The sequence below is a fragment of the Ochotona princeps genome, chromosome 14 (genome assembly GCF_030435755.1).
Source record: "Ochotona princeps isolate mOchPri1 chromosome 14, mOchPri1.hap1, whole genome shotgun sequence".
In the NCBI taxonomy this organism is placed as follows: domain Eukaryota; kingdom Metazoa; phylum Chordata; class Mammalia; order Lagomorpha; family Ochotonidae; genus Ochotona; species Ochotona princeps.
Window position 1 is genome coordinate 17,087,754 of NC_080845.1, and position 24,449 is coordinate 17,112,202.

At 49.3% G+C, this 24,449-nt stretch overlaps 1 protein-coding gene across 1 annotated transcript; it reads right to left on the reverse strand.

Moving 5' to 3' along the window:
* Positions 1–1,679: 1,679 nt before the first annotated feature.
* BSPRY (B-box and SPRY domain containing) lies at positions 1,680–20,363 on the reverse strand. The gene is made up of 6 exons (XM_058672595.1): positions 19,740–20,363; positions 15,816–15,914; positions 13,606–13,836; positions 12,188–12,213; positions 5,539–5,663; positions 1,680–4,544 (listed from the first exon to the last, which is right to left on the reverse strand). The coding sequence occupies exons 1-6, from the start codon at positions 19,974–19,976 to the stop codon at positions 4,018–4,020; spliced, it is 1,245 nt and encodes a 414-aa protein (XP_058528578.1). The 5' UTR covers positions 19,977–20,363; the 3' UTR covers positions 1,680–4,017.
* Between the last annotated feature and the right edge of the window lie 4,086 nt (positions 20,364–24,449).

The following is a 24,449-nucleotide window of genomic DNA, read 5'->3' on the forward strand; positions in this document are numbered from 1 at the left end:
TAAGAAATGCTCTCATTCAGCCCCTTGAGACACCATCCCCCTGGATGCTTGAGGTCAGGGCTCCTTGAAAACTCAGGTTGGGGGCCCGGCGCCGTGGCCTAGTGGATAAAGTCCTCGCCTTGAACGTGCCGGGATCCCATATTGGCGCTGGTTCTGATCCTGGCAGCTCTACTTCCCATCCAGCTCCCTGTGGCCTGGGAAAGCAGTGGAGGACGGCGCAAAGCCTTGGGACCCTGCACCCCCATGGGAGACCTGGAAGAAGTTCCTGGATCCTGGCTTCGGATCGGCGCAGCACCGGCTGTTGCAGCCACTTGGGGAGTGAATCATCGGATGGAAGATCTTCCTCTCTCTCTCTCCTCTCTATATATCTGACTTTGTGATAAAAATAAATAAATCTTTAAAAAAAAAACTCAGGTTGGGACCCAGTGTGGTAGCCTAGTGGCTGAAGTTCTCACCATGAACGTGCTGGGATCCCATATGGGTGCTGGTTCTAATCTCAGTCGCCCCATTTCCCATCCAGCTCCCTGCTTGTGGCCTGGGAAAGCAGTAGAGGATGGCCCAAAGCCTTGGGACTCTGTACCTGCATGGGAAACCCGGAAGAGGATCCTGGCTTCAGATTGGCTCAGCTCTGGCCTCTGTGGTCACTTGGGGAGTGAATCATTGGATGGAAGAGCTTCCTCTCTATCTCCTCCTCTCTGTATATCTTTCTAATAAAAACAAATAAATCTTTAAAAAAAACTCAAGTTGCTGAAGCTGGACTATGTAGGGACCCTGTCCACAGCACCACAGTCTTGAGCAGGAGATCTGAGGTAATAGCACCCCAACACTGGTGGACTGGGCCTGCCCTTAAGCCCAGTATATGCGTTATGTAACCCTCCAAGCTACTAAGGGGTAAAGGTGTGATGCCCCCACTTTGCAAATGAGTGAGCCAGGTTTCAGACCTCCAAAGCCCACTGACCTGACCGCAGGTTTCCCACAAAGCTCCCTGTGACCTGAGACAGGAAATCCTCGGACAAGGAAAGACACCAAGTCATAGGAGGAGGACTGGAGCCTAGGGTGGATGGCAGCAATGTCAGGTAGGGAGAGCAAAGAGATTAAAGGCACAGGTTAGATTTTTGCAATTACATTTATTTTCCTCTCTTCCTTTTAAATTATTTATTTAGTTTAATATTATGTACATATTTGAGAGGGATGCATGCCCATGTGTTCTCTGGTTAGGGTGGATCAAGGTATGGACAAATGTTTCCATTTTTTTTCTCCTGTGTCTGCAGTAGGGAAGGGGAAGGGATCACTCCTTGCAGTCAGATTGCATCAGCACCCAGGGACTGAAGACAGTCATTTGACAACACCTTAAAGACCCTGATGTGGGGAAGTGTTCTGAGAGTATTACTTGAGTAGTTTTGATAGATCTGAGATGTCCTTGGCTTCACTGCACAAGGACTGAAGAATCCTTCCAAGGTCTGTTGGCTGATCAAGTCTACCTTAGTGCATCCACAGACCCAGGAACGTGTTACAAAGCTTGGCCAGGAGAGTGGTCCAACCTGTTCTGCTTTCCAACCTCTGCGGAGGTACTCCGTGTCCTCTGCTATCCTAGATGAGCTGGTTGTCATGTCCCCCTGTGTGCATCTGGGCAAACTCTCCACTGGACAGGCACCAGCAACGGCCTGCACCCCCCCCTTCACACACCCACGTAGCGTCTGTTAGACATGTGTACGTTGCCCAGTGCCAGGCACAGGGGATATCATGGGATAAAAGCAATACAGGCACACACTGTGTATATTCTGGGGCCAGCAGCCAGGAAAGAACCTGGTGTGGACCCTGATCTAGGGATGAGCACAGGGGTGGGATGCTGAGATGGGCAGAGGGGTGACGGAGGACACCTCTATGGTAGGCCCCTGAACTATAGACCAAAGGTCACTAGAGGTGTGGGAGGGGCTGGCTGGTGAATTGGAGAGGTGTGTGGCATGGAGGTCTTCAGGTAGCCAATTAAAAGAACTAGACTTTGATCCTAACTGCTGGGCTGTGGCTGCCCAGGCAAAGGCAGGGAATGTACATTCAGACTTGACCAAACCCCTGTTGGTCTGTCTGCTTGACACCCAGCCCAGTGATATAGTAATTTCGGAGTGTCATGCAGTGAGGACACTGGTCATAAGTTGTGTGGTCTCGGCTGCCAGGGCCTCCAAGGTCACTTCAGCCAAAGTGGCTGTTAATAGGCACTCTTTATTTTCACTGTTTATTTGGGAAGCGGAGAGTCAGAATTATCCTCCATGCACTAGCTCACTACCTGCATGCGCACAACAGCTGAGGCTAGGCCAGGTCAAAGCCAGGAGCCTAGCACACAATCCTGGTCTTCCATGTTAGTGGCAGGATGAGTCCCTATTGCTTCCCAGGATATACACTGGCAAGAAGCAGGGGTTAGGGATGGAGCCAGGAATGAAATCCCAGGCACTTCAACATGGGATGCGAGCATCCATCCTGTAACCACAGTGCCAAGCTCTCCCAAGTGCTATGGACTATGGCTATTTGTCCAGTATTTCAAAGAAATGACTGTGCAGATGCAAATCAGGATTGTTTTCGGTTTTTATCTCTCAAGATCTTTATCCTTGGCCCCTCTGGGTCTGTGTTACTGCAGGGCCACAAGTGATGGAGGCACAATAATGATTGTCCCCATCTGGGCACTCAGTCAGTAACCACTGACCCTGCCAGCTTTACTTTGTGACCTCTCCAAATTAAATAATGGTTTTCGTTTTCTTTGTTTCTTTTCAATTTGTTTATTTGAGAGACATAATGACAGAGAGAAGATTTGGAGACATCTTTTTGCTGGTTCATTCCCCAGATGGCCACAACACCCAGGTGTGGGCTAGCAATGACATCTGAGTGTCTCAGCTGGGTAGCAGAGACCCACATAGCTGGGTCATTATCTGCTGCCTTCCCAGGTCCCTAAGCAGGAAGTCTGGAAGCAGAGCAGCAGGGACTTGCATTCTGATAAGGGATGCGGGTGTCACAAACTGTGCTTCACCTGCCATACCACAACACCAACCCCACATGGAGGCTTTCAAATTGCTGTGAGTCTCCCCTACTCACCCTTCAAAAATGGGGAGGGCTCTGGCCCTCACCCTCTTGAACCCAGGAACCTGACGCTGTAGGTGATGTTGCTTTGGAACAAAGTTCCTGGATAAAAGTTGGAAGACCACTATTCCAGGGTGCATTTTTAAAAAACCTTTAAATCACGCCTATAATTCCTAAGGCCAATCTGTAACTGTCTGGCTCGCAGTGCTTGCCTGAGGTCTCCACTCAGCTGCTACTGGGGGAAACAGGTCCCCATTATCCCTGGGGCCCCAGGCTGAAGCTCAACTGCCAGGTCAGGGACACATGCTGCTGGGTGGGCATGCAGAGGACATGATCTACCAAACCAGCCCCCTGTGTCCAGGAACAGCCCCTTTCAAATTGTTCTTGTGAGCTAGAGCATGTCATGCAAACAGCGAGAAGCACTGAACTGCACTGAAAAAGCCTCAGGCTTCTGCTGGACAACCTCTTCTGTGTGCTGATCTGGGGCAGCGGCTCAAGGCGGTGCTTTCCCTGGGCCCAGCATGTACAGCCAGTTGCTGTGCACCTACCCAGCCAGCCCTCCACCCATCCATCCATCCACCCACCCACCAATCTACCCATTCACTCACTACATTTTTACTGTGCACTCTACTTATCAGGCACCTTGCTGGATGCCAGAGATCAAGTTGTTGACAAGACACCCTGGGGGCAGGGGACAGGCTCATACTGAATTTGGAAGACTGAGGCCCAGGAAGTAGCAGATTCCCCTCCAGGTTCCCAGCACTTAAGCATCGTACCCAGTTCTGCCACTTCCTTGCCCCTCCCAGAGCTAACCAGTGGGCACGACCTTTATCCCTTTGCTACACACCCTGCTCCTCCCCCCCACACACACATACATGCACCCTTAGGGAACGAAAGGTGCCCTGAAAAGGTGTGGCGATGAGGAGCCGGCCTCTCTGTGATCAGAGGTCAGTGCACAAGGGAAATGTTCTGGTCGGCCACCGCGAAGACAGGGAAGAGGGGTGCGGGGAAGGCAGCGCGGTGGGTGTAGAGTACTGCTCCTGATGCCGGCTCGTAGAAGAGGAGCTGGTGTGCCTGCAGGTCCAGCAGCACGCCCAGCCGGGCCGGGCCCCGCAGCAGCTCCAGAGGCTCATGCTGCCCGTTGTGGGAGAAGCGGAAGTCCCGGTCATACCGGGAGAAGACCCAGGAGAAGGTGTTGTAGCCCAGGCGGCAGTCACTGCCAGAACCCTTGCGGGGCAGCTGGCCCGAGGCCACGCCCACCTTATAGGCACAGCTGCTCTGCACGTTCACCACCCAGGCGTGCAGACCGGCCTGGAAGGAGGTGGCAGCCAGGGCATTGGGCCAATGGTCAAAGCGCTCTGGGCCATCTGCACAGGCCTTGGACTTCTTGGTGCTGAAGGTCAGGGTCCTTCGGTCATCTGACAGTTGCAGGAAGGGGCTGACAGTCCTCTCATCAATCCGTATGTCCTCTGTGCCTGCCAGAAGGAATTCTCAGAGTTTCCCAGGGCCCTCCGCTCAGTCCTGACATTGCCCAGCCAGGATATCAATCGCTGACACGGTGTCAACCTCAGGCAAAGCAATAGCTTTCTCTGAGCCTCAGTCTCCTTGTCTGTGAAATGGGGACCAAAATAGGACTTAGGGCAGTGTGGTCTTGAAAACTAAACAAAACGGCACGTGGGATGTGCCTAGCATAGCATAAGTGTTCTATAAACTTACTGGCCTCACCTGGAAACTCTGATGTTTTAAGAAATAACGCCCATAGAGAGGTGAGTTGCCCACGATTAGTGGCAGGGTCTGAATGAAGGCCCGTTTTGTTGCTACATCTAGCACTGGTCATACTGCTTTCTAGCTGGTCTTATCTGGACCCTCCAGACTACTCCTGGGGACAGAGGAGTCCCTGGAGGCTGGGAAGCATGCGATAGGCACTGGCCAAACATAAACCAAGTGGAGAACTGGCAGGCACCATCTGACACAGGAATCTGGTGTAAACAAGCTCAAGCTTGCAGCACGACTTTAAGACCAGGCAGGGGAAAGGTTAAAACGGAGAAAAAGAGAATCCACTTATTAGCCCCACCTTTCTTGGAATTGTTCCAAGTGGGAATTCCTGGACACAGGAGACCAGGCATGGTCCCCTTGGTAGCCCCCACGTGCTGCACAGAACCAGGCCCACAATCGGCCGGCCCCAGTCAATGTTTGCTAAATAAACAAGAAAGGAGACTCTGGGCAGCTTCATTCTGGAAAGAGAAACTTAAGATTTCCCAGAAACAATCCAGGGCTGTCCCAGTAAGGCAGGATGGGCAGCAGGTGTGACTGACAGAACAAGCTGGCTCTGAGAGGTGAAGAACTTAGGCCAGCTTCCTAGCCTGTCCGGGCAGAGCCGTGGCCCACTCACCTGCCTGCCTGTATTCCAGCAGCAAACCCCAGGCAGACAGAGAGGAGCCCACTCACTCCTACTGGAGCTTGGCTAACCTGACAGCGATCCTAGAACGGCTGTGGCCCAGAGTTGTGTCAGCAGAGGGCTCTGGGTGCACTTCTCGTTAAAGTTTAACTTCTCCGACTCCTGGGGATCCAAAATACCTTCTGCTTCTTCGGACCTAAGGCAGGAGAAAAACCCGAGTCAGGAAGGTTCTAGAAATACATCTGGATCAGGGCCCAGTCCAGTAGCCTAGTGGCCTTGAAAGTTCCGGGATCCATATGAGCACTGGTTTGTCTCCTGGCTGCTCCTCTTCCCATCCAGCTCCCTGCTTGTGGTGTGGGAAAGCAGTGGAGGATGGCCCAAAGCTTTGGGACCCTGCACACTGGTGTCAGATCAGCTAAGCTCTGGCCATTGTGGCCACTTGGGGAGTGAACCAGTGGATAGAAGATCTTTCTCTCTCTGCCTTTCCTTCTCTCTGTAAATCTCCCTTTCAAGGAAAAAAAAAAAAAACCAACTATATAGCTAGATGGATGGATGGATAGGTAGATCTATGTATATATAATTTGTTTTCATGATCCAGATATATTTTTAAACTGTTAAATAATTTTTTATTTCTATTTTTACTGGAAAGTCAGATATACAGAGAGGAGGAGAGACAGAAAGATCTTCCATCCACTGGTTCACTCCCCAAATGGTTACAATGGCCAGAACTGGACTAATCCAGGAAGCCGGAGCTCCCTTCTGGTCTTCCACGTGGTTGTAAGGGCCCCAGGATCTGGCCCATCCTCCACTGCTTTCCCAGGCCACACGCAGGGAGCTAGATCAAAAGAGCAGCAGCCAGGATATGAACCGGCACTCATTGGGGATGCTGGTGCTTGCAGGTGCAAGATTAGTCTGTTGAGCCACTGCACCAGCCAAAATATATTATATATTCTTAAAAATTAAATTTAAAACAGCAAAAGAGCAAAAAAAGAGAGAGGAGGTAATGTTGGGTACAACAGGTTAAGCTGCTTGCAACACCAGCAAGAATGCCACATGAATCCCAGTTATTCTACTTTCCATCCGGCTTCCTGTAGAGCACTTAGGAAAGCATTAGGAGATGCCCCCACGTGGGAGACCCCAGTGGCGTTGCTGCCTCCTGGTTTCCTACAACCCAACCCAGACTTGGCTGTTGTGGTCATTTGGAGAGTGAACCTTCAGATCGAAACTTTTCTCTCTCCTTTTACCCACCTTCCCTTTCAAATAAATAAGCAGAATAAAAAAAAAAATCTTTGTGGCAAATACTCACTTTATATCCCTTTGTGGTTTCATTTCACATGAAGGAAAGGAATGGATGATGCCTGGGCTCCAGGCTAGGTTTATTCTGTTTTAACATGTAGGCAGGACCTGATTCCAGCCCCCCCCCTTTCAGCTGAGTATCTTGTTGGAATCTCTTCTGATGGATCACTGCCACCTCCCAGGTGATAGCAGATTTTAGCTGCAATTCAATATAGAACAGCAGGCCCAGAGCCTGACTGCTGGCCAGGGCAGTGCTGTCCTTGTAGGCATCCTGTGTTCTCAGGTGCCTGTGCCACAAAGCCCAGTCCCTACTGTGCTTTGAGAAAAGGAGCAGGGCTTGGGGAAGCAGAGTGCCAAGACTGATTTGTGGCTGGAGTGACAGCTGCTGGGCCCTTTGTGGATGACCCTCGAGGCCCCATCTCCACATTTCAGGAGTAGAGGAGTTGCTTCACCTTCTGACCACACCAAGGCAAGCATTCTTGCAGCAATAGTTTTTGCAAGGAGGTGAGCTATTTCTCAGCAGGTAGGTAAAGTGTTAAGACTGGCACGGAGAGTGCCCAGAGGCTCAGTGCCTGGTCCCAGCTCCTCTACAAACCAATTGAGGGGCACTGGTAAGCTGCTTCCCCCACAAAGATGTAGCTTCCAGCTTCAACACTGGCATCAAGTTCATACCTCACCCTGTAAGGCACCTGTCTGCTTCACTGGAATCCAGGCTGGTAGGGGGTGCACACAAGAGATGCCCGCCTTCCCTCTGAGCTCACACACTCCACTCCCCAGCATCCCATGTGGCGGGCAATCTGGTACCACTCTGGTAGATGCAGGATTTTACTTATGTTTTCTTCCCCATTGTATTTGAAAGGCAGAGACAGAGACAAAGAGATATCTTCCATCCGCTGGTTCACTCCCCAATGTCTATCCCAGCGGGATCTGGACCAGGCCACATCCAGGAACCAGAAGTTCAATCTGGATCTCCCAGGTGGGTAGAGGCAACTCTGATACTTGAGCCACCACCACTGCTTCCCAAGGTGTGCATTAGTAGGAAGTCATAATGGGAAGTGAGGCCAGGACTTAAGGTTAGGCAGTCTGTCAGGAGATGCAGACAGCCCATGTGATGTCCTAACTACTATGCCACATGTCCACTTCATCATAGAACTATGTCAGCCCACTGACATGGGAACTGGAAAAGAACTTTCTTCCCATTTCTAAGCCCAAAAGCAGCTTTGAGGACAGGCAGTAGTTCAATACACTCTCCCAATCTCATGACTGCTGGCAAATGAATGGGAGGGCACAGGGTAGGTGGGGCATGTCCCCTGATACATGCAAGTTCTTTGCAAGACTGACACCAACTCTTCCAGCTTGGGAGGGCAGAATGAGGTGAACAAAGCCAGGAGCAGGCCCGGGAACAAAAGGCACTTTATGATTAGGACAGGACAGAGTCTGTTAGCATCTTCTCCAAGCAGAGAGGCCTGTGAGGCCCCAGCCAAAAGGTCAGAAGGAAAGAGGAGCTACTGGCAGCAGTGCCAAGTGTTCATCCAGGGCACATCCAAGACTCAGTGCAGACACCAGACTCTCCAAGAACCAGCTGACCTGACTACCCCAGGCTGCAGAAGAGGAAACTGGACTCGGAAGGAGAGGAGTGGAGTGAGGTGGGGCTTGCAAATAGCAGGGCCCGGCTGGGATCAGGATGCTCCCGTCTGCAGCAGGATGTTTTGGAGGCCAGAGCTGAGCCCCGCTGGGGATGTGGACACAACACCAGAGCCAACAAAGGCATTTCTCAGGTTGACAAGTGAGCTTCCAGCCAGAAGGGGTTTGACAACTTCTGAACACAACCACGGGCACAAAGAACTATAGACTTGAACTCTACTCATGGTTTTGTTGAGACTGGTAAAGGACTTGGCAGTTCTCAGACAACACTGTAACAATTTTTGGATGGAGCAAATGAATGATGTAGTAATGCTTAGTGGTAGCCAGGGTTATCACTGTAAAAGAAGAAAGATGCCAAGTATTGAATGGAGAAAGCAAAAGGAAGGCTCTCTGGTGTTCGATGGGAATTTTAAAGTTGTGATGCAAGCTTGTGTATAAGCAGGTTACACACACAGACACCCTTCCTAGTATGGATTGCTGTCCACCAAAAAAGTCTGAAAGCAAGGCGCATCGGTAGCAATGACCACTTACAATATCTAGGTCTTGGTGCCCAAACATCATTCTCCATAAGAGGAACCAAGACCTCCAAAGAAACAGCTGATTCCAGGGATGGGGCAGTAAAAGAATAAATGGGGCATGAAATATCTTCTTGTGCCAGAGAACACACAAATGCCCAAAGCATGATGGGGAAGCTGCCAAAAAGAAAATGATCCAGCTGGAAGGGGGATGGCCAAATCTTGGGTAGTGTGGACAAAAAACAGCAGTGATAGTTCATAATGCACTGAATAACATAAGCACTTGCAAGTCTGTGTTAACATCACATAAATGAATGGACAAGCAAGCAAATAAACAAATGAATAAGTCAGGTAGGAATTATGAATGGATGTCTAAACTAACTATTGGGTGAAAGTTTAAAGGAGAACAGGATATACGCCCACAAGTATCTGCTCACAAATTGTTCATTCCTTGTCAGAAGGGAACTATAACTTGATAATGAAGAAATCTGGTAACCACTACCTTATTTGTGTAATCAAAATTAACATCCATGAGGGCCTAGAGTGATACCCTGGACCTCCAGGGCCCCCACATAGGGTAAACAGGAAATATCACTTACGAGGAATTCTTACCAAAAATATCTATCTTGAATCCAATCATGAGCTTATAGCCACCTGGGAAAGGAGTAGAGAATGGCCCAAAGCCTTAGGACCCTGAACATGTGAGGGAGACCCGGAATAAGCTCCTGGCTCCTGGCTTCAGATCAGCTCAGCTCCAGCTGTTGCAGCCACTTGGGAAGTGAACCAGCAGACGGAAGATCTTTCTCTCTGTCTCCCCTTCTCTCTGTAAATCTGACTTTCCAATAAAAATAAATAAGTCTTTTAAAATTTTTTTCATGAATTATATGCTCCTTTGACATCAGAGCAGGTCTTTGCTCTTAGAAGATACAAGCTAAAGTATTTATAGATATTATTTCCTGCTTTCTGCAAATTATCTTCAAATTGCCAGAAAAAATAAGGTCTTGTCTTATATGTACTAGAGAGAGAGGGTACATACACACTAGCAAGACAATATACACCAAAGGGATTGTGAGATAATATCAACAGCTGCTATTTCAAATTAAAGCTCCTTACATTCTCATTGGAATTTTTCGATATATTTGAAATACTTTAAAATTAAAAAGTTAAAGAGCAGCTTTAAAAAAAAACAATCAGCTCAGCTTGATATTCAAGATGGACTGTGCTAGAGGAAGATGATGAAGCCAAGAGGCCAAGCGCAGGTGTGCAGAAACAGGGAAGGATCTCCGTGGAAGGAATCGGGAGCGAGCTAATCTGATCTTTGGAGTGGACAATGAAATCGGTGTGGATACACCCACACTGTGGACCAGTTCACAAACCCTTGGCAGGTGAGGGAAACCAAAATGTAACAAGGAAAAATGTCCAAGAAAGCGTACAAATCTGCAGACCAACAGGTGTAAAACTACCTCATCTGTGTTTAAAAAATTTTGTTTATTTGAAAAGCAGAATCTCACACACACACGCACAGATCTTCCATGTGCTGATTCACTCGCTAAATGCTGGTAATGGAGGGACTGGGACTAGACCAGGCTGCAACCAGGACCTTGAAATTCCATCTGGTCTCTCATGTGGGCAGCAGGGACCCAAACACCTGAGCTGTCATCTGCCACCTCCCGGGATGTCTTAGCATGAAGCTCAATTGGAAGTGGAGGAGCTGGGACTCTCCAACAGCCACTCCACATGCGATGAGGGCTTCCCAAGTGGCTATTTAGTCACTGTGTCACAATGCCCGCCTTTTGAAAATATTTTTAGAGACAAAATTCTACACACCCTCCCATGAATGATAGATAGGAAAGTCCACAAAATACATGTTTATTAAAACCAGTCATCTATAAAATAGCTTTATAGATGAGGGAAAGAGACTCATTTCTCATTAAAAATAATTTTATACTTTCCCATGCACATGTATTGTTATTGAGATATAAATACTACATAAAATAAATAAATAAGAAGAATGAATCATGTTCCCTGAGTACAGATCTGAAATCTCTCACAGAAGGTTTGAGAAGCTAACTCCTTCTCCTGGGAAATCGCTCCCTCTTGGCCATTTCCTTAGGCCCTTGTTCTCAGCCTTTCAGAACCCAAGTAGAAACTGGTGAAATTCGTTTATATTAAATAATTAAAGTGGAAATTTTGGCCAGTAATCACTTGGAGTACCTGTATTCCATATCTCTGTGCCTGGGGTTCAAGTCCTAGCTTCTGATTGAGCTTCCTGCTAATGTGTACCCTGGGAGGCAACAAGTGATGGCTCAAGTAGTTAAGACCCTGCTAGCTACATGAGAGACCCAAACTGAGTTCCTGGCTTCAACATGGCCTGACTCTAGCTGTTGCAGACATCTGGAGGAGTGAGCCAGCTGACAACAAACAAACAAACAAACAAACAAAAAACTGTCTGCCATCTAAATAAAATGAAAATATTTAAAAAGATTTATTTATTTTTATTGGAAAGATAGATCAGATTTACAGAGAGAAGGAGAGAAGGAGAGGAAGATGTTCCATCTGCTGGTTTACTCCCCAAATGGTTGTAATGGCCAGAGCTGAGCCAATCTGAAGCCAGGAGCTTCTTCCAGGTCTCCCACACGGATACAGGGTCCTAAGACTTTGGGCCGTTCTCTACTGCTTTCCCAGGTCACTAGCAGGGAGCTAGATGGGAAGAGCAGCAGCCGAGACACGAACCGGCATCCATTTGGGATCCCAACGTTTGCAAGGTAAGAACTTAGCTACTGAGCCATCATACCAAGCCCCAAAATAAATTTCTAATAAAAAAATTTAGTCATAGAGACTTAAGTTCAAAGAGGATTCCATCAGTCAGCAGGATGTGATGTTTAGGAGATAGTACTGGGACACTTGTCAGGTGGATCACGGCTTACACAAGTCCCCTCTTTGAGCCTCAATATTCAACATTCTCACCTATAGTTGGGAGTAAGAAATCCCTCAGACAAGGTAACTACATCTTTGAATAGGATGATGTTTCAGAAAGCCTGTGGCGAGCCTCTGTGAATATTTATTTCCCCTAACCTTCACGCAGGTCTGACACAGTTCTCCAAGCCAGGAAGGCCCCATTCACTGGACTGGGCTCAGATGAGCCACACAGCTGCATGCCCTGAGATTCCTCCCAGAAGCAGCGAGGCCTGGGTAAACTGGGTGGAGGCCAAGGGGCCCTGTGACTGCCCAAGCAAGTCGCTTTTCAAGAGGGGACTGTACTCACCTCTCAAAAATGTCCTGCTCCTTTGCCTGGAAGAAAAGAAAATAAAGTCAGTTTTAACATCAGAACCCCAGCAGATAGGCAAGATTTATAAAGTGTCGAGGGCTCCATGTGGACACAGATCTAGAGTGAAAACGTCTCTTCTTTAAGTGTCAGCTTAGAGCTTGTGGCTCTTTCTTTACACACACACATACACCTGTAATATATTCAGAATAAGTCCTGGCCTCCAGGGTTCCTGTTAACCCCACTTCAGAGTTAACCCCGGTGTGCCTAAAGTTTCCCCACCCCAAAGTCTGCCAGCTCCCGAATGGTGGAGGCTCTTTCTGTCTCCCACTGGGACCATCCCAGTGTTGGGGACAGAATGCACTCTGTACGCCAAAGCTGGATGATGAAATGGATGTACAATCTAGGCATGGAAATAGCCTGACTTGAAAACACAGTGGGATAGCTTGATTATTCCATGCTCTTGTGCCTCTGCTTGGCACTTTATCGTTCAATCAAAACTGGACATACCTGCCCATTTGCAAGACCCTGGAAGGCTATGTACTGGGCATTGCTGGCTGGCAGGATTAAGGAGGAGCTCTATGTTGTCACCCTGGAGACATCGCCAGCAGCCCTGGGTATGCTCCTCTGCCTCCTCCTGAACTCTTTCCGCCTCCCCACTTCCTTGTCCACAGCTGTTCTTCTCTGTTTGGTATCAGTTTCCACATGACTTCATCCAAGAAGATCTCCCTATGCCCCACTCTCTACATCTGGAAGGCTTAAGATATGAGACATGCATGTGCTCGCTGTTGCAAGAATACTGTCATTGGATCCCCGGAAGATCACAGATCTCTTACTTCCCTGCACTGTGTTACAGAAGAAATTGCTTGATAGCTATGAAAGCATGGTAAGGACATTTTGTTGAACACCATCAGGACAGGTACAAGAACCACTGGGACAGGGCCTTGCACTATAGGGATTTGGGCTCAAATATGAAAACAGAATGTACAAAAGGAAATACCCGATGAAAACTACTCAGAGGAAACATCAGGGGAAAGGAGACTCTGCTAAAGTGACCCAGCAGGAATCTTGTTGAAGACAGACTGAGGAGCTCAGCCATGTCCTGGGGCTTGGCAGAGGATGAGGAAGCTGAGATAAGGAGGGAGATTAGATCCTGACGCTAGGGGTTCTGGATAGAGAATTTAGCAGAGGAATCTGCTAAAATTAGATTTGGCAAGGAAGTGCACAGATGGTTTGGTCTCAAGAGAAGGTTCAACTGAAGTTCGGGCAAATAGAGAATTTTTGTCACTGTGTCAAAAAAAAAAAAAAAAAGCTTCAAATGCTTCTTTGCTTCTTCCTCCTATCACAAACGCATCAACATTTTCAAACTTTTATGGAGGCTGGCCAGCTGGGCCAGCCCTCACCCGTGTCTGACTTACGATCAGCTGGAGGTCGTCCAGATGAGTAAGCATGCCCACCAGGCTGGTGCGGATCGAGTCAAGCTTCTGCAGAGCCTCGGTCCAGTGAACTCGCTGCGTCAGGATGCTCTGGTGGGCTCGCTCCTCTTCACCATGCACCTGTTCCAGCAATCGCTGCTCCTCGCTCTCGCACAGACTCCTCACCAGACTCAATCGCTGGATAACCAGTTCCCTCGCAGCACTGGCCATGCTCTGACAAGGGATAAAATTAAAAGCTGAGGCCTGCTAAAGCCACAGCTAACGTCAGGAGGATTTGCAATCAGTGGGAAGGTGTTCTGAAATCGATTAGCAATGTCTACCATGGGTACAGTTAGGGAAGTTACAGAACTTAAGCCATTCTTGAACATCCCAGTCCTAAGGCTTCCCCACATATGGTGTAGGTTTAAAAACATCTGAGATCTAGATCCCAGGCCGTATCTCGTGGAGCTTAGTCACAAAGGAGGATGAGAAGGGGGAGGGGGAAGGAGAGGGGGAGGGGAAGGAGGAGAGGGGGAGGGGAAGGAGGAGAGGGGGGAGGAGGAGGGGGAGGAGGAGGGGGAAGGGGGTGGGAGCACGGGTAGGAGGGGAGGGGCAGGAGAGGAGGAGGAGGGGGAGGGGGAGAAGAAGAAGAAGAAGAAGAAGAAGAAAAGGAGTGAATAGGGAAGTCAATGGCTGATGAACTCACTTGGGTCTAAACCATGCTCATCTCCCACTGGGATTCTTATAAGTGGCTTCCTAGCTGGCTTGTCTGCCTTCACCTGTGAAGCCTGTGGCAATTGTCACCATAGCATCTCACTCTGTTTAGACATTTCCAGCAGCTTTCCTTCAAACCCCAAAGAAAAGGCCAGATCCTTTGTGGCCAATGAGTCCACAACCCAGCTCTCTGCTCTCTTACTGTCTTCTCAGCTGTCTGTGTCTACCTCACAGGCCTCCTGGCTACTCCTCCAACATGCCAGTTCCACTCCTGCCTTAGGGCTCCTACGCTTGCCATTTTCTCTTTCTGGAACATTCTTCCCCTACATGGGTGGTCCATTCTCTCATCTCCTAGCTCTCTGTGCAGAAATCAACATTGATGAGGTCATTCCTGATTACAGGCATGTAACTGCAACCCCAGTGTTCAACATGTCCAATTGCCCTTCCTGTTTTATCCTATCCCCCAGTAGGTATCACTCTCCCCTCTGACACTGCATACGTTTTATTTATTTAAAATAAATACATCTTAAATTAATCTTAAATAAATAAAATAAATGATCTGTCTTCCCTGATAAAATTACAAGAATACAATGAAAAAAACAAGAATCTTCATGTTTTTGGACAACAGTGCCCAGCTCATGATAGGTGCTCTAGAAGGCCTTGTTTTAAAAAAAGGTAGCTGATGGGCCTGGTGCGCTAGCCTAGTGGTTAAAGTCCTTGTCTTGCATGCACCAGGATCCAACATGGGTGCTGGTTCATATCCCAGCCGCTCTCCCTCCCATCCAGCTCCCTGCTTGTGGCCTGGGAAACTAGTCGAGGATGGCCTAAAGCCTTGAGACCCTGTACTCATGTGGGACACGTAGAAGAAGCTCCTGGATTCTGGCTTTAGATCAGCTCAGCTCCATCCATTGTGGCCACTTGGGGAGTGAATCATCAGATTTCTGTCTCTCTTGTCTCTGTAAATCTGCCTTTCGAATAAAAATAAATAATTTTTTTCCTAAACGAGGACAAAGCAGTGGTAATGAGTCCATGGAATAAAGATCAGAGTGGGACGCAGCAAGGGAGCACTGTCCTGGGAGCCAGAAGCTCCAGGTCATAGAATTGACTTTGCCAGGAGGCCGAGGGGACTCAACTCATCTCCCCAAGACCCATTTTTCCATCTGTAAACAGGACTGTTACTGCCACTTACTGCGGGGACTTGCCATAAAGCACAAAATAATCAGATGGTGCCAGAAGTCTGCTATGCTTCTTAATCCAAACTACCCAAGAAAGCCATTTCCTGGAAGAATCTTTTTGTACCCGGTGTGATACTAGGAAGAAGCCCAGGAGGGAACATGGATACTTGGCGATATGGGAAACCGTCCTTCCTGGACACCAGGCTTGCTGGTAGCCCAAGAAGGCTATGAGGTTGAGAAGGGAGCCTGATTTGTTTCAGCTCCCGAGGCTGGGATCATATCAAGGGAGGAGAATCAAAGGAGAGGAGAGGGGAGAGGAATTACCACTGCTCTCTGGTTCTTCCCCGGCAGGACCTCGGCCACATACTTGGTTATGCTGGCACTCTGTAACTGCAGCCTCTCGCACTGGTCCACAATCTTGTTCTGCAACACAAATAACACGCATGGCATCTTGATCCATGTGAATGTGCCATCCCCTCCAATCCAATGCTTCTTTCCTTTTACCCCATCCGAGTCGCCCACTCCCAGAGCCACATCCCAGAGCTCACCACTCTCAAAAACAAACCTACCCCCCAACTCTTCATGTCAAGAACTGCATGCCCTTGCAGCTCAATGTCCCTAGGATTCCCACTGCAATCATGCTTCAGCTCAGCTGGCGTCACCAACACTGAGCTGGCCAGCATCCCCCCCTTTGTGCCCTCACTTCCTTCCTTCTTTCCTTTCTTTTTTTTTTTAAGATTTCTTTTTTCTTTTTTTGGAAGGGAAGATTTACACAGAGAAGGAGAGACAAAGATCTTCCATCTCTGGTTTACTCCCCAGGGAGCTGCAATGGCCAGAACTGAGCCAATCTGAAGCCAGGAGCCAGGAGTTTCTTCTGGGTCTCCCATGTGGGATCCCAGCACATGCAAGGTGAGGATTTAGCCACTGAGCCATCATGCCAGGCCCTCTCACTTCCTTCCTCATCCCAAGATTTCCAGGGCCCATCAATGTAACTACTTCCTTGCATACACTTCCAACCTTCCCTTATCTCCAGCTCCCTAACTCTCCACACCCACACAGGAGCAGAAGAACCTTCCAAACAATTCTCCCAGTTCATGACACAACACCATCAATCATCAACCTGTTACCTAGTGCCAAACGTCAGAGTCTCTCTAACCTCACCGGTCAGCAAGACCTATCAGTTCTATCTCCAAAGTTTCTCTCTCTCTCTCTCGGACACCACCACCGCGCCCCCCCACCCTACACTGGCTCCCAACACACTCAGAGGGAGATCAGATTTTTACTCAAGGCAACAGGGTCCCACCTGATGTTGACTCTGTCTGCTTATACAATGTCTCTCCATACTGACCTTCTTTCTGTTCTTTTTTTTTTGTAATATTTATTTCTTTTTGTAATATTTATTTCTTTTTATTGCAAAGTCAGATATACAGAGAGGAGGAGAGACAGAGAGGAAGATCTTCCGTCTGATGATTCACTCCCCAAGTGAGCCGCAACGGCTAGCGCTGCGCCGATCCGAAACCAGGAGCCAGGAGCCTCCTCAGGGTCTCCCATGCGTGTGCAGGGTCACAAGGCTTTGGGCCGTCCTCAACTGCTTTCCCAGACCACAAGCAGGGAGCTGGATGGGAAGTGGAGTAGCCAGGACATGAACTGCGCCTATATGGGATCCAGGCGCATTCAAGGCGAGGACTTTCGCTGCTAGGCCACGTCGCCGGGCCCATTGTTCCTGTTTCTTAAATACACCAGACTTTTCCTGACCCAGGCTTTGCACCTGCTGTGCCTTCTGTCTCTCTGTGTGTGTGTGTGTGTGTGTGTGTGTGACCCCTTCACTGTAATCAGATGTCCTCCCCTTCTGAGAGGCTTTTCCTAGCCTTCCTCAGCCCTTGATCTTTTATTCACTTTATTTTTCCTCCCTGGAACTTCTAACTTCTAACTACCTATTATGTTTGTTCATTATTTGTGTCTCTGTCTCCCCACCAGACAGGACACTGTGACTTTGATTCGTTCACTGTGGCTTACTGCCTAGAAGAGTGCTCCTGCACACAGAAGGCCCTGAATAAACATTTGTTGAATGAATGAGCAGTCACCACCATGGCCCTAAGACGTTCAGCAGTTCACAGCTTCCAGAGCAGCTGGCATCACTCACAATCACACAGAAGTTTCAGCAATGGGAAGGCTGAGGCCCAAGCAGAAGTGACTTCTCTGGGAGTATGACAAGGCCCCTGCTTTCCCACTCCAAGTCTCCTGGGCACAGCTGGGGTCCTTCCGAGCAGCAGCCCCACCACAATTGCCCCTGAGAGATCTGCCTCAGTTCCATCTGCCGAAAGGCATCTCAGCTACCTCTTCCAGGAAATCCCCCTAAACACTCCCCTTCCCCTTCGTCTTCTACATCACAGGTTCAAGCACAAAGTCAGAGTTGAATGGAAGCTGGAATCAGCACACACCATATAACTGAGAGACCAAGGGCCTGGCATGCTAGCCTAGTGGCTAAAGTCCTCGCCTTGCAAGCACCAGGATCCCAGATGGCTGCCGGTTCTGATCCCGGCAGCTCTGTTTCCCATCCAGTTCCCTGCTTGTGGCCTGGGAAAGCAGTGGAGGAGGACCCAAAGCCTTGGAACCCTGTGCTCACATGGGAGACCCAGAGGAGGCTCCTGGCTCCTAGCTTCGGATCAGCTCAGCACTGGCCATTGTGGTCACTTGGGGAGTGAACCCGCGAGCAGATCTTCCTCTCTCTCTCTCCTCCTCTTTGTAAATCTGACTTTGCAGTAAAAATAAATAATCTTTAAAAACAACCCTGAGAGATCGAGCTGAGACCACTCTCTGTAAGACCATACCACAAGCATCCAGAGGTTAGCTAAGCAGTGGAACTGGTGCTGTTTTGGTCTGGTTCCATAAAGCTCTTGCCCTGGGGTGAACTATCTTTTTTGGCTGGAGGGACAAGGAAGAAGAATGCAGAAGATATGATCTAGTGTAAACCAGAGAGGGGTACTCCTCAGCTCCCTTCCAGCCCAGGAGATAACATGCTTTGGGCCTCAGTGGGGGCTTAAGGCAGGCTCCTGGGAATACATTCCAGAACAATCATCAGGACTGACACCCTGCACCGCCCAGACCTAGCTCCCCAGCAGCGCTCAGGAAACTCCCAATCCCAACTCCATCCCCTACTCCCTCCAACCACCAAAGCAAAGAGGCAGCTTTCCCTTGCCCAGGCAACAACTCTGCCACCTGCGCTGCCCCTGAACACTAGGAATCCTGGCCCCTGAACACTAGGAATCCTGGCGGGGTCACTGCCTGTCCCTCATCCTGAGCCTCGGTTTCCTGGTCCATAAAATGACACAGACAAGATCTAGTTCAAAGGCTTTGGGATTTGCCAAGTTTCTGCCACTTATGCAAGCTGATTACACCACCCTACCCATGCTGGTGTTTATAATGACTGTTATTGATAGTACTAATGACAGGTAGGACCAAGCTGGAGCTTTAGGTCCCTCCTGGCTCCAGCACCCCATCTAAGGTGGTGTTTACTGCAGTCCTGTCTGAATTCCTCCAGTTCCCCTTGGGGCGAGGGGCCCCCAGGCACACAACAGGATTCAACTCTGGGGTGTGGTTGATAAAAAGAAGCCCTTTTCATCAAATGCCAAGGAAATCCGGGGGAGGGGAGAGGCACTGCAAGAGAAAGCACCAGGCTGATCTGGATTCTGCTCGCCCTCCACGGTCCAGCCTGGAGCATGGTCAAGGCCAAAGACGAAAGCAAAAAAGATGGAAAAGATCACCTTGCCTGGAAGCCTGGGGGGCGGGGTTGAGGAGTGAGGAGGGTCCGGTTGGGGCAGCGGCTAGGGCACTTCTGGCAGTGGGGACCTGGAGCAGCTCAACTGGTTACTGCCCCAGGCCAGGTTCAGCTCCCACACCCGGAGCCACATCAGGAATCCACTGGACCACTACGGGTTAAACCGCATTTTGCCCATTATCGTACGAGTCTAACAAGATAAGTGCTGCTATTATTAATATCCCCAAACACTGAAACCAATGAGTCACGTTCCTTGCGAGGAAGCTAGAAGGGAGAGGGATTCGAACTCAGGGTCGGCCTAACTCCATAGGCCACACCCTCAACCGTCTAGTTCTCCGGCCAAGGCCACTGAGAAGCCAGCGCCAGCTTCCCAATGTCCCTGCCAGTCACCCCTCCCCACGCTGCCTGGTGCGCCCCTCGGTTCCTAGTCCCTAGTCTTTCTTCCCGCACCCGCACCCGCGCCCGCTCACCCGCAGCTCCTCGGCGCGCTCCTCGGCTGGACGGATGCGGTGCCCCTGGCAGCGGCCGCCCAACCCCGCGCAGGCAGCGCACACCGGCCGCCGCTCGGAGCTGCAGAACCAGCTCAGAGGCTGCCTGTGCTCGGGGCAGAGTGGTCCAGGCTCAGACCCGGGCCCGGATCCTGGTTCCGACCCCTGTCCTGGCCCGGGCTCCGGCTCCAGCGGCAGCCCCGCACCCTGCGCGGACATGGCTGAGAGCCGGGCGCTGCTCGCTCCACCTGTCACAGGTGGCTACTGGGCGGGGCTTCCTTGACCCCGCCCCTGGGCCCCGCCGGGTGCGCCCGAGCGCGCCCTAGCACCTCACTGGCCCGCACCCAGCCCCGCACCCCGCCTGGAGCCGGCCGTGATCCTGTCAGCTTCATCAGTCTCTTCGACTGTTTAATGAGTTAAACCCCATGGCCCTCTTCTTTGTTTTATAACAAACACAAAACATCAAATACTGTAACCGCAGGAAACTTTATTAAGCACTTAACTTATTAAAAGTCAAACTTTGGCTAAGCGCTTGCAGGCATTTTCACAGCAGCCCTTTTTAAGAGGCTGCTCCGACCAGTCCCTCAAGGTTAGCGCAGGCTGTCTGGGTTCAGTCCCTCTCAGCTAGCTGCTCCCTTGGGAGACTCAGAGAAGGAGTGAGTGTGTGCACCCCGCAGGGTTGGGCTGAGGAGTAGGCGAGGTAAAGTCTCATTTTTACAGAAATGGTTTGCCAAGGTCACCGTTACTAACTGGTAGTGATGACATTCAGATCCAAGCAGTTGGACTAAGTTTACCATGATAAAAAAGAAAAATTTAATTGCATATGTGACTCAGTGAGAAACATCTGTGTGAGCCTACTTGTCCCAAAGGATTTGCATCAAGATTGTTTAAATTTGAATATTTGGATTAAAAAGATAGTGCTATCCATAAAAAGTGATATATGTTTATTTTGAAGAAAAATAGAATATGCACATATGTCCTGCTTCCCCAAGTGCTAAGCTATAACTGAGCTGTTTTAGGGTTTTTTCCCACCAGAAGTCCCTGTACCAGGCTGAGCCCAGACTTCTGAGAAGCCAGTCCTAGCCATCTGGGCCTGGAAGATGCCCACCGCTCTCCAACCTGTAACTCTGACACAGAATTGAGCAGAAAACTCAGCCAAAAGCAGAAAGGTCCAGGCCTTGAGTGTTGGAAAATGTTCTGAGACAGAATGTTCTGAAACAGAACTGGACCCAGAGTCTGAAAGCAAAGCATTACAGCCTGTGATTCCTGGGGATTCAGGCACTTTGGCCCTGAAGCTCCTCTAAGTTGTAAAGAGACAGAGGGATGGCATCACTTCCCTTCTCTGCTCCTTCAGCGTCAGCCTCTGAGGGGTACGAGTAGCCAACAGCCCCCAGAGCTACCCTAGAGTGTGCTGAGTAATGTCATCACTCGGTGGCAAACTGTCACCTCAGGTAGACAACTATTACTTTGTACGACTAGAGGGAAGACACTGTGTAAGAAGGTCATTCGATCCTTCCCGTTATACCACATAGAGCTAAGGACCTGTGTCTGGTTGCTGAGTCCCTCTGCATCTCAGACATCTCGCCTCTAACATGGGGGTAGGGAGACGCATACAGTGGATTAAGTCGCTGCTTGGTACCCCTACATTTTGTATCAGAATACTGGATCCCAGCTACTCTGCACTTCTAATACAGCTCCCGGCTGCTACATCCTGGGAGGCAGTGGAAAATGGCCCAAACACTTGGGTTCCTGCCATCTACATTGTGGGGGAAGTGAACCAGCACATGGAAATTTGTCTCTCTCTCTCTCTCTTCTGAATACATAAACAGAAGCATTAAAGAGAACATAGTTTTCTAGTGCATTCCAGCAGGAAAGCAATGACCTCCTCTGGGGTAGGGGCGGATATAGTCCAGTAATCAGAGATTGTAGTTAGAATTTTTTTTCCCTAAGGATTGAAGAACTATTAAACCTTGGGACAAAACCAAAGCAAACAGGAGATGGGAAACCTCAATGAACGGGGGCTGTTAGAGCAGCAGGCCTCGCACTCACACAGGGTGGGGCAGAGCCAGCCACGAAGGGGTTCTGTGTGTGCAGCAGGGGTGTTTCCCTTTCCCTCACTCACCCCCGCAGGATCAAAAGAACCCTCTGGCACTTTCAGAAGTACTGCCTTAGGGCAGTAGTGAGCCTTTTAGCTGGAGTTACCCAGTTAGAGGGCAGCATGAAATAGCTAAATCCCCAAACAAGCCAGATTTAGCTGGCATGATAAGAAATCCTTTATTTTAACCCAATAAGGAGCGTGACATTAAAATGACCTTAATTACACTTTCCACAACCTTTTCTGCCTTAAAGCCAAACTCATCTGCTCAGCCCATTGGGATGCCCTCTGGTTTCTAGGATGAGTTGCCGCCCAGTTTTAGATGTATTTATAAAAGCCAGTGGATCACTGAGCTACATCTATTGGCCTTTTGAATACATGACTAATCATAGCCACTGAGGAGCGAACGAACATGTTTCTTTTTGAGGTTGATGTCAGAATAGAGGCTGTTTAGCCCTCTGAGGGGACTTGGGGAGCCTTGCGGGGAGCAAGCAGAGCTGTGCCTGCACCATGGGGCTGGTGTAGGCAGAACCCTCTGAACTGGAAGAGGAAGAATGGGTATCTTTGTTACATTTTAGTCCTCAGCAGATTTATTGGGCACCTACCAGTGTTCCGGGCCTGATTAAAGGCACCAGGGGTTACAACAGTCAAGAACAAAGTCTATTTTCATGGACAAATAAAATGACTGGATATATAACGTCAGGAGTGATAAGAGCCGCAAGAAAGACTGGAGTGTTATGGGAAAGGGTGTGAGGTACAGGTACTGATCTAGACAGGATGACCCGAGGCCTCTAAGCTGTGCAAGAGAAACCAAATCAGGAGAGTGTCTGGGGCAGGAGTGTTGCAGGCACAGTGACTAAGATTCCTGGCCATGCCAGGCACTGGGTTCTCCCCTTGACAAAGCCCCTTATTCAGTTCACATGAAAACCTACCCCATGTGGATTTACAGATCTGCACACATGTTGTGAAGCATGCATTAGCCCTACTATCAGATATAGGCAGGAGAGTATTTTTTGAAAAACTGGGATATGTGTACTTCTTGTCCTTTTACCTGCTTATGGGTCTTTTTTTTTTTAAGGCTCTTTCTTTTCTTTCTTAGGCTTTATAAAACAAACATTCTGGAAAGTACCATCCTTCCCTGGCCTTCCTTCACTCTACCCCTGTCAGATTCAGCCTTGTCTGGCTGATTGATGGGGCCCTGGCCATGCTCCGCCCTGCCTGGCCTGGTGCCTCATCCTCCTGCTTCCTCACACCTTCATCCAGCATCCCTAGTGTCAGAACTGGAAGTCACCTGCCAGGCATTTGTGTGGTTGCCAGCAGCAGCAATGACTGTCAACAATGCAAGGACTTTTCTTCCTGAGACTTTCTCAGAGCACAGCCAGCTTCAACTGTCACCCTGAAGAGGAACTTGGCAGCCAGTCCAAGCGAGCCTACTCAGACCATCCACGTCCCACATGATGAAGCCGGGGCCCCAAGGACAGAATCTGCCCAGCTTAAGTCCAACCAGAGGAGCCCAGATCATCCCCACAAGGGCTCTCAGCACAAACTCACTTCCCAAGAGGTGTTAGCAGTCTGGGCCAGCTAACAGAGAGAACAGCTGAGTCAGATAAAACAGTCATGGGTAAGGATGAGACTTATAGAAGACAGAGTGGGAGGTACAGGCACTGTGAAACTGAGTGAATGAATTATACCTGTAGTATTCTATCTTGTATTGTAATCATCTGCCCATGACTCTCTTCCTTTCATTTTTTTCTTTCATTTATTATTATTATTATTTTTTGAATTTGAGAGGCAATGGGGGTCAGCACAATGGCTCAACTGCCTAATTCTCCATCTATAAGGGCATGCATCCCATATGGGCCCCAGTTCATGTCCCGGCTGCTCCGCTTCCTCTCCAGCTCCCTGCTTGTATGGCCTAGGGGAGCAGTGGACGATGGCCCAGGTCCTTGGGACTCTGCACTCCTGTGGCAGACCCGGAGGAGCCTCTTGGCTACTGGCTTCAGATCGGATCAGCTCTGGCCATTGTAGCTATTTGGGGAGTGAACTAGCAGATAGAAGATCTTTCTCTCTGTCTCTCCTTTTCTCTGTAAATATGCCTTTCCAGTGAAAAATAATTAATTTTTTCATCTGAGAGGCAAATGTTTGCCACAGCCCTATTCCCTGGTCCCCACTGTTGTGGAAGCTGCGAGCCTGGAACACAAGCCAGATCCCACACGTGAGTGACAGGTTTCCAATCACTCCAGCCTCAACCACTACCGCCCAGAGTCTGCATATACATAAAGCTGCAGTGACGAGTGGAGCCAGGCCTCTAACCCAGGCAGTGTAATGGGAGATGTGGGAGTCTACCAGCATCTCAAGTGTCTGCTAAACACCCATTCCACCCACACCCGTTTTTTTCTTCAGAAATATACCATCAACATCTTATATGTGCTACGTTTACACTATCTAATACCCTACTAGCCTCATGTAGCACTTCAAAGTAATTAAAACAGATAAAATTTAAAAACCAGTTTTTTTTTATTACACTAGCCACATGTCAGGTATGTAATAACTTGATAGGGGCTAGTGACTAGCATATTGGACAGTACAGATATAGG